The sequence below is a fragment of the Protomyctophum bolini genome (assembly GCF_963924005.1).
Source record: "Protomyctophum bolini genome assembly, chromosome: 18".
Lineage (NCBI taxonomy): Eukaryota > Metazoa > Chordata > Actinopteri > Myctophiformes > Myctophidae > Protomyctophum > Protomyctophum bolini.
The window spans coordinates 10,363,042-10,376,789 of record NC_137879.1 but is presented as its reverse complement, the minus strand read 5'-3'; the positions used below and the strand labels follow the sequence as shown (position 1 = coordinate 10,376,789).

At 45.5% G+C, this 13,748-nt stretch overlaps 1 protein-coding gene across 7 annotated transcripts in view; it reads right to left on the bottom strand.

The window, feature by feature from the left end:
- The window catches only part of pald1a (phosphatase domain containing paladin 1a), a 110,947-nt gene that overhangs the window by 65,910 nt on the left and 31,289 nt on the right, over positions 1-13,748 (bottom strand). For all 7 annotated transcript variants that reach the window (XM_080789617.1, XM_080789615.1, XM_080789619.1 and 4 more), the window contains 8 exons: positions 12,700-12,860; positions 9,510-9,585; positions 4,482-4,642; positions 3,980-4,076; positions 3,731-3,835; positions 2,671-2,766; positions 1,707-1,841; positions 214-330 (listed from right to left, as the gene is read on the bottom strand). In XM_080789617.1, coding sequence (XP_080645743.1) covers positions 214-330; positions 1,707-1,841; positions 2,671-2,766; positions 3,731-3,835; positions 3,980-4,076; positions 4,482-4,642; positions 9,510-9,585; positions 12,700-12,860 — 948 coding nt within the window. The remainder of the gene's footprint in view (positions 1-213; positions 331-1,706; positions 1,842-2,670; positions 2,767-3,730; positions 3,836-3,979; positions 4,077-4,481; positions 4,643-9,509; positions 9,586-12,699; positions 12,861-13,748) is intronic.

Sequence of the window (13,748 nt, the reverse complement as noted above, 5' to 3'; positions counted from 1 at the left end):
TAATGGATTAAATAACGCCAGGGTGTTAAAAAATGTTTTTCAAACTAGTAAAAAAGGCAAAGAAGTTTAGGGATAAGGGGTTTAGCACTGATGAAAATAGAGCCCATTGTACCTGTAGTGGCTCTTGACCTGAGGCCGATTGCACAAATGCCCTCTAAATCAGTAACGTAACCCGTATCCATATTGACGGGATCATTTGATTGGCAGAATTACCTCGGACGTGGGCTGGGCCAGTCCATAAATGGGCATCTTGGGCACTCTCCTGAAGTTGGCAACCTTCATGTCCTTCACTGTGCTCAGTACGTCTGGGGCCAAGTACTCGTCAGCCACCTGCAGACACAGAGACAGAGACAGAGACAGAGACACACACACACACACACACACACACACACACACACACACAGACAGAGACACACACACACACACACACAGACAGAGACACACACACACACACACACACACACACACAGACACACACACACACACACACACACACACACACACACAGACAGACACACACACATGGATTAAAGCACATCTGGAGCCAAAGTACTCGACAGCCACCTGCACACACACAGACAGGTGGATTCAAAGCTAAATTAGCCTGTGTGATTTCTGGTCTAGAGGGGCGGATGCTGGTCTAGAGGGGCGGAAGTTTTAGAAATACGAAATCATATATTGAGGCTTTAATCTTTGCTTTCGTGAAATAGCCTTGACCATTTTATGGAAGATGCTTCAGAACATATTGCTAGTTTTACCACTTAAAATCTTGTAGATCGGCTATTTTCGCTGCGCAACATGCTTCCATTGAAGACATGCTGACTTCCATAGAATCCAAATGAGTGAAATGAGTGGTGGAGACGGAGAGCTTTAAATCCAGTCCGCGCAGACAGAGAGCTGACACATGACGGCCGGTGTAGATTCACACACGCCGTGCATTCAGCGTGGCAGCTTAAATGCTCTTCACTTGACAGAAAAAACATGTAATCAAAAGCTTCTTATAGGACCAAAACATTACCTCATCAAGAGCGGAAAAGGAAAACCGGTGTGTGAGTTATGAGTGTGAGTGTGTGCGTGTGCGTGTGTGTGTGTGTGTGTGTGTGTGTATGTGTGCACTGTGCACACGTATACGTTTACAATTAGAAAAAGATTAAGTTGGAGTTAGCTTTAGGAGTAGATATATGTGAAGAGGGGTCTTCCGAACACCCGGTTCCTTTCCAAGCAGGTGCGTACAGTAGGTGGTAATAAAGCAGTATACTGTAGGTAGAAGATAATAGATTGCCACTTGCTGATTCAAGATAATTTATTAAATAGGTGAGCATCGTTGCGGTTGCTCAGGCTTCATCCTCAGGATTAGATATAATAATATAAATTAGGTTTAGGGATTAGAGATAGATTTATGCCTGAGTTACACTCGGATGCACGCTGGTGTCGTGCACCGTCTTGATGTTGATGTCCTCACAAATATAGTAATACAAACACGTGCGTGTGTGCTTGCGTCTTTATTTTTTTGAAATTATACTGTTTACTTTAGACTGATGATATTTTCTTGGTTTACCTACAGTATGATCCTAGATTACTATTTCTATGCACTTGATGTATTACATTATGTTTACCTTGCTTTACTGTAAATCGCTCTGGATTAAGAGCGTCTGCTAAATGCCTAAATTGTAATTGTAAATATTATGGTGCGTGCGTGGTCTCACCAGCACGCGGGCTCCCTTGGTGACCAGGTCGGCCGGGGCAGACAGCTCGGACAGGTCCATGCGGGCCAGGAGACGGTACAGCCACGCATGGCTGCACATCCACTGGCTGAAGTTGCAGGCGAAGGCCAGCGGATACTGAAACACGACGACGCAACACACTGTTCATTTACACTGTGGTGGTCGCACGCTAACAAACTGGCAGCGTTTACACTGTACACAACCACATGCATAATCATTAGTATAATATGCATGCTAGAGAATCTATCAAAACCAAAACCTATTCAGATGGGGGTCCCTAGTACAAATCCTATTCAGATGGGAGTCCATGGCACAAATCCTATTCAGATGGGGGTCCCTGGCACAAAACCTATTCAGATGGGGGTCCCTGGCACAAAACCTATTCAAATACATAAGTTTCAAATGGTCATATCTTCTTCATTTCCCCCCCAATTTCAATGAGCAATAGATCATATGAAAGGTTACAGTGTGCAGTTTCATAATATGTGAAGAACTGAAAAATGACCATGGCCCCCTTGTATATCAAACCACTGTCCCCGGTCACATATATTTAAAAAAAAAGGTTTGAAAACTACTGTAGTAGAGCAGTAGTTCACAAACATTTTCATGTCAAGGAACGTGAAAAACGTTGAAAATGTTGTTGTAATGAAAACTTTCATGTCAAGGACATGCAAATGTCCCCGACATGAAAAGGAAATTGTTTCATGTCGTGTTGTGACCACACTACTGCGTACTCTCATCTGAAATTGAAAGTGTGCCAGGGACCTACAGTACATACAGTAAGAGAAGATTTACGTTGAGAATCTCAAAATGTCTCACTGTTTTCTGAAACATGTTTCATAGCTATAGGCAGATCTACCAAGTCACTGGGAACCCACTTTGAGACCCACTTGTACTGGAGAACAAGAAATAATGATGATTTAAAAAAATAAATAAACATTTGAACCTGTTCATGAAGATATGCATTGAACACGATCAAGTAGAAGTATCGCTCCAAGCTCTGCATGGTTCTGTGTAGAAAGTAGTCTTTTGTGCTGCTCCCCTGAGAACAAACAATCACAATCACAGCCCAATCACAAACTCTGTACAATCAGGGTAGTGCAAACTCCGTCGAACGTTAACATGTTATAAATGATATGCCTTGGCATAAAACATCCTTACTAAGATGTGAAATAAATCATGTTCCCAGTCAGTGTACACAAATTGTCTTTCTATTGTAAAACTGTTAAGATTTTAGCTGCCACACACAGCCCATTGGTGGTCTTCTGAAGAAGACTATAGGCTATATCGTGCCACCCCTTAACCCTTATCCCTAAACTTATTTGCCTTTTTTTTTTTTTTTACTTTAAAAAAAGTTCAAATAGCTGATCTACAAGCTCACAACAATGTAGATGTAGAACTAGTTGAACTATTTTTAAATGTTTTTCAAAATAGTAAAAAAAAAAAGGCCAATAAGTTTAGGGATAAGGGATAAGGGTGGCACAAGATGGAGCCCTGTGTCGAAGCATTAATGGATAAAGCCTTGCCTGGGCTGCGTCTGCACACTGAGCTTCTGCAAAGTCACAGTGTGCAGACTTCTAGTTTTTAACCCATTTAGACCAGAGTTAAAAAACATTCACTTTGAAAGAATATTTATTCAAAGATTTGCGCCACATTTTCTACAACCTACAAGCTCATAGCGCGCCACTCTGTGGCGCCTTGATGCACCGTTGGTCCTGCACCGTTGGTCCAGCAGATGTGCCAGTTTCATAAGAATGGTACAATTCAACCGTCAAATATTAGCTTAGAGCTGTTCACAGCTTGGGTCAGCTTGAAAATGGACTTTCTCTATTGCATCGGCAGCACACCACAACCACACCAGCCTTATTCAGCAGTATCTTATCAGATGTTACCTTCCAGGTGGAGTAAAGTACTAATGTGGCATCGCGACAGACATTTTTTTCCCCCGTTCGTTTCAACTGTGAGAGCGTTTCCCCCCCCCCACCCCAGCGTAGAACATCACTGACCTGTATTTGATAGTCCTCTCCAATGCCTTCCAGCTTGCTTTTGTTTTCGTATATGGCTTCTTTGATGTTGTGCATTTCGGAACACAGGGCGATAGCCTGGTCAACCTACCGGCCAGGGTGGGGAAGAAGACGAGAGACGATGGATGACTAGTCGGCACATACATACTTAATAATGGAACATAGAGTAGATTTCATTTGTTATGGAGCCAGGATGTCAGGTCAGGTGTGACACTGTAGTTCATACAGTACCTCCTCTGTGAGCTGCTGTCCATTGGTCAGCTTGTTGATCAGAGAATGAATGACCTGGAACAGTGGCTTGGGCTCTGGGGCCCCAGTCTCCTCCACCCTGCAGAGAACACACAAGACAAACCGCGTCAACTTCTGTATCCATGTCAACACTGAACACTCTGGCCTCAAGTCTGTAAAACTTGAGCTTTCTAAAAACTTAAAAACTGTCTGTTTGGCAAAAGGTTTTACAGAACTTGACCACAAATTTCAAATAAATTCCCAGAAATAGAATATCCACAACCTCACAATCCGGGATATTTGTCAACAAAGTATATAGAGCATAGAACTGTTCACACCATACACTAAGAAACTAAAGTATATAGAGCATAGAACTGTTCACACCATACACTAAGAAACTAAGAAAGACAACAGTGAACGATGTGGTTATCATTTATAGAATTATATTCCAAGTGGCTATGACATGCAAAGGTTTGGCAACAACGGCGGGATAGTGCGTTCGTACTGTGGCTGTGGCTGGGAGGCGCCCGTCAGCCGGTTCATGACCAGCGTGCCCAGGATCATGGCCAGGTTGGTTCGGCCCACGCCCACCTGGCAGCTGAAGAGCCAGGCGGGCAGGGCTCTGGAGGACGCGCTCCGACGACTCAGAGACAGGTGGGGACTCTCCTGGAAGACATGGGAATGACCCGAGATCAGATTCTAAAAATTGTCTTCAACATCCCGACAGTTTTCTGAGAAAGCTATGTTTCTATGTCAGTCGTTCTTCGATTTTTCAAAAATAGCAGACCTACAAGCTCGTAGATCTGCTATTTTTCAATAGCTAAAGCATAACATAATGCTAACACCAAAAGGGGTTCCCGCCCAGAATGGATTAAAATAGAGAGAGAGAGAGAGAGAGAGAGAGAGAGAGAGAGAGAGAGAGAGAGAGAGAGAGAGAGAGAGCGGGGCAGCAGAGTGATAAATAACACAAACATACACACGCTGCTGTTGTTACATCAACACATGTGGTAATGGCTGTGTGATTAACCATGTAATTAGGTAAGTATACCTACTGTACAACACGGTCAAGTGTTACTATGTCAGCTGTTGCCGCCTTAAGGTATAACTCTCCACCAAACAGACTACAACAGATTACTACAGACTGGTAGTCGGTCAAAAGCCGGCCAAGCATGCTTTCGACGCTTCCCTACAACGTGCGACCCGACCCGACAGTGAACCCACCTCCCTTCGACAGCAGATTGATGTGAAAAGGTTTGAGAACCGCTGGCTTACACAATGCCAACGATCATCTATTTAATGTAAAGCAGGGACAATGGCTCCCCAAGAGCTTTGAGGAAGAGTTTTAATTAATAACAGACCATCATGGATGTCTGATTCTATGACCTTAATATAAACTAATATAACGTTTCTCTCCTTGTTTTCAATCACTTCAAAAACCTCGTTTCAACCACTCGAAGCAGGATGTGAGGGAATGTCCAGGAAGCTATCAGGACTTGTGCAAGCATCCCTGAGCCAATAGTTTGCTGACTGGCGGATGAGTATTCAATATTCCAACATTGCAAGTGCGCAACTAACTATAAGTACAGATCTTCAGACTGCTGATCCACACGCTTCTTTCTAAAAGACACAAACCACTTTCCAACCACAGGGACCTGGATGGCCTGCTGCTGTTATTACCAATATAGTAAGAGCAAAAACAAAGCAGTGGTGGAAGAAGTAATCAGAGTAATCAGAGAAAAATAAAAATAAAATCTGTAAAAGGCTTGAATTCATAAGTGGAATTAATGAAAAAGTACAAAAATGTTAGCGTTAAAATATACATGCAGTACCAATGAACTCCAAAATGAAAGATTGATTGTCGAGATGTTGTGGGCGCTTGTAGATAGGCCGTTTTAAAATAGTAGTAGTGGTTAACGTATGTTTCTATATACAATATAAATCTGCTAAAGTAACTAAAAGTGTTCAAATAATTGGGAGTAATAAATATAATATTTACAGTCAGTATAAAGCACAGAAACATTGACATAATGTACTCAAGTAAAGTAAAGAATGTTAAAAAATGTTTACTTAACCCATTCTGAACGGGCACCCATTTTGGTGTTAGCATCATGTTATGCTTTAGCTATTGAAAAATAGCAGATCTACAAGCTCATAGCGCGCCACCGAGTGGCGCGCTACGAGCTTGTAGGTCTGCTATTTTTGAAAAATCGAAGAACGACTGACATTTTTAGAATCTGATCTCAGGTCAGAATGGGTTCATCAGACCAGTTGTGTGTCCAGTGGAAACCTCGTATGAATCTGATCTCAGGTCAGAATGGGTTAAGTACAGTACTCAAGTACATATCGTCTCCGTCGGGTGGAAACCCGATACCCGACGTGTCCAAAACGGTTACTAAATTCAATCAGTAGCAGATCTACAAGCTCAAAAGGCGTCGATTTGCGCAGAGTTTGGAGCTTGTGGATCTGCTACTCTTGATGGCACTACAGCGACAGAATCATCATGTAGGGCGTTACCGTTAATTAACGTTACCGTTAATTTACGGAAAAGCACAAAAAGTTAGAATGTGGAGATAAGGAGTTTTCTGCCCGACAGCAAAGGTATACTTAAGTCAGTTTCCACCACTGGCCTACTAGGGAAGTCAGAAGAGAGGAAAAAAACTAAAAACTAAAGAGAGATGTTCCATTTGGTATAGTGAGTGAAGAAGCAGATAGAAACCAGGCTCAACTCTGACAGCCCTGGCTGTTCCCAAAGTCAATGCTGTCGGGCAGAAACCTCTTATTTCCATAATTCTTTTGTCTTTTTTACGTAAATCAAACGCCCTAGTAGTACTTGATCACAATGCGACGTTGCGCAAAAGCATCAAAAGTAGCAGATCTGCAACGTCGAAACGTGGCTTGTAGATCTGACTGCTACTTTTGATTCTTTTGAATTTGAATCCTGAAAAAGTATTGTGGGTCATGACCGAAAGAATAAGGTCGCGAAAACAAGCGGCCAAAATGAGTTTTCTTCGACGGGTGGCTGGCATGTCCCTTAGAGATAGGATGAGAATCTCACGGGAGAGACTCTGAGTAGAGTCGCTGCTTCTTTGCCTGGAAAAGAGCCAGCTTAGGTGGTTCGGGCATCTGGTTAGGATGCCTCTCGGGCGTCTCCCTATAGGGAGGTCCTTGAGGCACGTCCCACTGGGAGGAGACCCCGGGGCAGACCAAGGCGCAGTTGGAGGAAACACATCGACTCACTGGCCTTGGAACGTCTTGGGATCCCCCAGGAGGAAGTTACTAATGTTGCTCTGGAGAGGGAAGTCTGGAGCTCTCTGGGGGAGCTTTTGCCCCCGCGACCAGACTACGGATAAGCAGTTGAAGATGGATGGATGGATCCTGAAAATCCTCTTAAATGTGAGGTTTCCACTCCGACTGTATGTCACATAGTTGACATAAACTGACCATGGACAGGAGATCTGCCCATTGTCATAACTGTTATGGTTATTGGTGATGGATAGCGGCCATGGCGCACATACATGTACACACAGACACACACGGAAAGTACAAGTCCTTGAGAACCACTGACATATCACACCATTTAGAAGAACCACTGACATATCACACCATTTAGAAGACATTTTTAGAATCGGTACAAGTTTGTACTCCACTACAATACATCCCCACTATATATATATTTTTTTATACCTTTAGATATTGGAAACATTAATTTACAGATTAATACAAAACATACAGTACCACTATAACCACTTATAATATGTTATAGTTCCGGAAAAACTCGTGATTTGGGACGGACATTCTGCATAATGAGTACTTGTACTTTTGCCTTTGGAACACAAGTTCATGGGTTCGATCCCGGGCAGCGCCAACTCAGCGAATGAGTAGCACGGCTTGGGTGAGGCAAGTCGTGCGGGATGTACTGGGAGCTGATGGTAGGTGTGGCGCTCCACCTCAGCAATCCATCTCCCAGGGGTCTAGTGCATTGTTACGGGGACAGACTCCATCTCCCAGGGGTCTAGTGCATTGTTACGGGGACAGACTCCATCTCCCAGGGGTCTAGAGCATTGTTACGGGGACAGACTCCATCTCCCAGGGGTCTAGTGCATTGTTACGGGGACAGACTCCATCTCCCAGGGGTCTAGAGCATTGTTACGGGGACAGACTCCATCTCCCAGGGGTCTAGAGCATTGTTACGGGGACAGACTCCATCTCCCAGGGGTCTAGCGCATTGTTCCCGTGTGTTACCGGCTAATACTGACAATAAGCCACTCCCAACCTACTTCTTCTTGACTTTTCGTGCTTTTGTGTGAGGCTGTAGCATGATCAAGTAGTGCGTTAATTTACGAACAAAAAAGAAAAAAAAACACCCAAAAAGTCAAAATACGGAGATAGGAGGTTTCCTGCCCCGACGGCTAACGCTATGCGAGTATCAACTTCCACCACTGCACTCTGCACACAGAGTCAAAACGACAGGTATCGGAGGGCCAAAAAAGGCATTTTGGTCCTCCAATAGCCTCTGTGAGACAGACCAGATGTTTGGCGATAGTTCCATGCACTCGTTTCTTTTATAGTTCCATCCATTAATGTCTTTTATAGTTCACTCATCAAACACACATCAAAACAAAGCCCCCAGTGAAACAGTAATCCCCAGCAGGACACGAGAAGCAGTGATCAGCTTTGGTTTTCATTGGCGGGGTTTTCGACCACGACCAGCACAGTGAAGGTCAGGGTTTTTATATACCCCAGCAGTGGTTCTCAAAGTGGGGTCCAGGGACCCGTTAGGGGTCCGGTCCTCCAGGAGGGGTTCCTGCTAAATGATTGATAGTTAGGAACGAAATATGGAACCTTGGAGGTCTGCAACTCCTGTATGTTTCTTTCGATCGCCTTTATCTCCAATTCCTTGTCCCAGATGGTCATTTCTGGTCAAAACAAGCTTTATTCGACGGCCGATGGCCAACGCTGTAATCAACCTTTCTGATCGTCGAGCGGTCAGATCCGGATATGGTCCGACACCACACACAGTGGAAGTAACAAAAGTAGCATCCGGTCGCAGGTTTTCGATCTTCAAAATAAGCGTAAAACGGGGAGAAATCCTGGCTTGAATTACAGTGAATTAATTAATTCATCCTGAATTAATGAACTATCAATAATTTAGCTGGGGACGCCCGGGCACCCCCCCAGACCCTAAATACCCCAGTGGTATATTTATTTACACTAAGGGTCTCCAACATAACGCTGCGGGAACGTACCCAACAGCCCCCTGCGTCCCAACTGGCAGCACAGCGTCGGCAGCACTGGTACACCCCCCCCCCCCCCCCCCCGCAGTGCACCCCGCACCCGATGGATTGATGCCGTCACCAGGCAAGGACTTACACCAACTGGGCTTGTCGCTGACTGAAGCCGAGCCCCTAGAACTGGACCCACCCAAATGGAGAAGATTGGTGAACCTGATCGGCTCTACGCATGGCGACGCCCCCCCACCAGCCGCCAAGCACGAGACCTGATGATGATGATGAGGATGATGAAGAAGGCTTACCCTAAGTATGCTCACGAAGGCATCAAAGTCCTCCTCCATAGGCGCTCCCTCCATGGGCAGAGGTAACCTGTAGTACCTGCAAGAAGAAAACAGCACATTATTATACTGTTCTGTGTCTGGTGTCGAGTCAACAGCGCCCCCTATGGGCAGAGGTAACCTGTGGTACCTGCAAGAAGAAAACAGCACATTATTATACTGTTCTGTGTCTGGTGTCGAGTCAACAGCGCCCCCTATGGGCAGAGGTAACCTGTGGTACCTGCAAGGAGAAGTCAACACATTTGTTACGTTCTGTGTCTGGTGTCGAGTCAACAGCGCCCTCTATGGGCAGAGGTAACCTGTGGTACCTGCGAGGAGAAGTCAACACATTTGTTACGTTCTGTGTCTGGTGTTGTGTCAACAGCGTCTCTAATGTAGGTCACAACACCTCGGATCGGGGCTGACCTCAATGAAGTAAAAAGCTGCCTTCACACGAGTCTCACGTGTTGTTGTGTGTTCACTAATCTCACAAACATCTCAAGACAGAAACACCACTTCTTCTTCCCCTTCCAACCAGCGCTGAAACGAAAAACCTTTCATCTTAAATAATGACATGCGGCAAAATAGGGGACGCCAGGATGAAATTTGATCTCTCAATCTCTGTCTCCGTTGTTGGCAGAATCTGTCAGCACCACTTCCCTGAAGGGTGCCAGTGGCTCAGGAGGTAGAGTGGCCTCTTGGGAACCGGAAGGTCCCCAGTTCAATACCGGGCTCTCCCAGAAGTACTGTCAAAATGTGTCCTTGAGCAAAACTCTGAACCCCTAGTTGCTCCCAATGAGCAGGTTGGTGCCTTGCATGGTGTCACCCGCCATCGGTGTATGAGATAATGTGTGTGTACATGGGTGAATGTAATGCAGAATAACATTCACCCATGCTATATTGCTATATAAATGCACCATTTACCTGAAGTAGACCTTTCCGGATCGAAAACTTTGGTACTCAATACATTATCCTGCATCGTGGATAATGTGTGGTGTGCACCCTTCTCCTGATGGTGCACCACCACTGCCTTAGAACATGTAGCACTGTTGTTGTTAGTAGAAGTAAACACAGAAGCACCAGAGAGGAAGAAGACCATGAAAGGCGAGGAGCCAAACCGAGTTCCTGTTTCTACACAAAAAAAAGACGGTGATGCCCCCAAAGGCACCTTTATTTTTTACCGAATGGGTTACCAGATTGGGATCAAAGTTGTTGAAACACGTCGACATATCGGTCTGACCAATAGACATGATGTATCTGTAGCATTTGGGAAGCATATTCTTCTGCCTTTTTATTGATAGATTGATGGACAGGAAATGGGGAGAGAAATGGGGGGGAAGACATGGGGCAAAGGCCGTCGGGCTGGCTCAGCAGAATAGGTGCCCAGACGGTTGAGCAAACCGCCCGGGCCGGGAAGCACTTTTTAAGGCAGCCACTAACTAACTACACAGACAGTACACACAGACACAGTGCCTGGATCTTCAAAGAGCTGCTGCGTCGGGGCTTTAGTGCTCCTCCACTTGGGGAACCGTACATTCTCTTGGCCTAGAAATGTCTCCTGACAACTCAATAAAACAACCCACTGACTCCCCCGGCCCCTGATCTGATTGCAGACGGCATGCCAAGAGATTCTCTTCTCTCGCACAGCTCCGAACAGCAGTGCAACTCAACTCGCACAGCTCCGAACAGCAGTGCAACTTAACTCTCGCACGGCTCCGAACAGCAGTGCAACTTAACTCGCACAGCTCCAAACAGCAGTGCAACTTAACTCTCGCACGGCTCCGAACAGCAGTGCAACTTAACTCTCACACGGCTCCGAACAGCAGTGCAACTCAACTCGCACAGCTCCGAACAGCAGTGCAACTTAACTCTCGCACGGCTCCGAACAGCAGTGCAACTTAACTCTCGCACGGCTCCGAACAGCAGTGCAACTTAACTCTCGCACGGCTCCGAACAGCAGTGCAACTCAACTCGCACAGACACTCCCTTGCTCTCCCCAACACTCTCACAATGCCTCGCATTTAAAAAATACTTAGGAAAAAGGGAAACCGTTTTGGACATACGAGGTTTCTACTTGACAGCAATGAGATACTGTGTCGACCACCGGCTATATTCACGGCCTGCATTTCTTCTGCTTCTACTGGCAAACACACACTGCTGCCGTGGAGCCAGCCGCTACGCTACAAAGGGACAATAAAGGCAAACAAAATGTAGGTATACGCCTGTGACAATGTCAGAATAATCAGAATGATTGAAACATGTTCATACAAGACGGGGTTCGATCCCCGGCCAGGTCAGACCAGACTTGGCACTCAAGGGTTATTAGCCATTTAGAATGGAGGGTTGGATTGGGGGGTTAGAGCAACAAATGACAAATGATTCCCAAGCGCGGCCGGGCTGCAGCTCACCACTCCAAGAGGCGGGTCAAATGTGGAGAAAACATTACGCATATGCATATTTTATCATTTTTATCCAACGATTTCGCAACCCATTTTATCACCCAGTGTCAATTATCTAATGTAATCCGGGGGCGCTACACTTCCTCTGCCAACCTGGGGAGGCAGCGGACTGACCTCATGCTTCTTTCTAGGCATGAGGAGTCTAAAGCTGCTTCTTTTCACCTGACAGGGGAGAGTTTCCCCGGGATGGACGTAGCGCGTGGAAGGAACACGTTATTGTGACCAGTTCCTTTCCCCTCCATCAGGCGACCCGGCTGGCCGGGGGGAGGTAGTTTAGAGACCAGGATTACAGTACTGCATGTTTTTTGTGAGGGTACCTACCCTAGGGGACACGGGGAAAACATGCAAACTCCACACATAAAGGCCCTTTTGCCAACCCCGCCTCGGGTATGGGCACTGATGAGAGAACTGATGAGAGGATGAGAGGGAGGAGAGAACACGCCCCACAGCACCCATAGTGGGAATCGAACCCAGGACCTTCTAGCTGTGAGGCGACAGCACTACCAACTGTGCCACCGTGCCCCTAGTAGGACTTTAACCTTTCAATGTATATACGCATGGACAGTCAGTGCCTCAGACTTCGGTGTGCTGGCTATTACTTTCTTACTGTGAATCCTCGTGAGCTGTGTGCACCCGGCAAACTGCACTACCGTATATATACACAGGGACACAAACGGACGGGTACAATGGGAATGGGTACCGTGCACAGCCCTTACCTGTAGAGTGGCGAGGTGAACATGGGCCTCTTGTAGACCTCCTCGGTCACGCGGATGTCTTCCTCGCACGTGATGCTGATCTTCTGCGGCTCGTCCTTGAAGTACTCGATGTCGTTGTAGACGTAGAACGTGTTCTCGTTGAGCTTGGCGAAGTCATGGAGCTGTGTGTGTGCGTGCGTGCGTGCGAGAGAGAGAGAGAGAGAGAGAGAGAGGATATACGAAAATTGTTTAAAAAAAGAAAAAGATCATTGTGATACCCAACTACAGGGATTAGATTAGATTAGATGTCCTTATTTATCTCGTAGGCAAAATCACTGTGCTCGGGTCAATGCATACGTACATTCAAGAGAACCTGCGTGAATGGGCTCCTGGTTGTATTGGGAAATAAGACGAATCTAGACATGAACTAGCAACTTCATACTGTACCTGTATCTACAAGACCTTATGTACAGCACAGACTGATCCCTGATTTATCTGATGATAATCTTTACATTACTTTTTGCACTCAAAGGGCCACAATGGAGATTAAGTGTTGAGCTTTGGTTTACAAATATATGTTCATGTATATGCATTTCTGTATCGATCAAATCAATCAATGTACATTATGTACTGTTACATAAATAAACTACTACATGTCTTAACTGTTACTGCTTGCACATTATATTTATTTGTATATCCCTGCTATGCCAGGTGCAGGTGGCCAGGACAGTACTTCTAAATCTATTTATGTTGTTGTTGTTGGTGGTGATTGAATGCAAATGTCAGTATTTCCACCTATTGTATGTAAGCCGTCTTTGACCAGGACAGTCACAGCATTGAGGTTGGACACCTGTTTCTGCAAGTGAGACCTGGAGCGGCCAGGTCTGTGAACAGTGGTTGTTGCTGACCTTTTGTGTGACACTGTAGTATGTATTTATGGGAAAGAAATGGAGATAAGAGGTTTCTAGCCCGACGAGTTGACTACCTTTTTTCTCTGACGAGTATGATGACTAAAACTAAGACTAAAAATATTGACAAATTTCGTCAACAAATGAAAACTAGACTAAAAG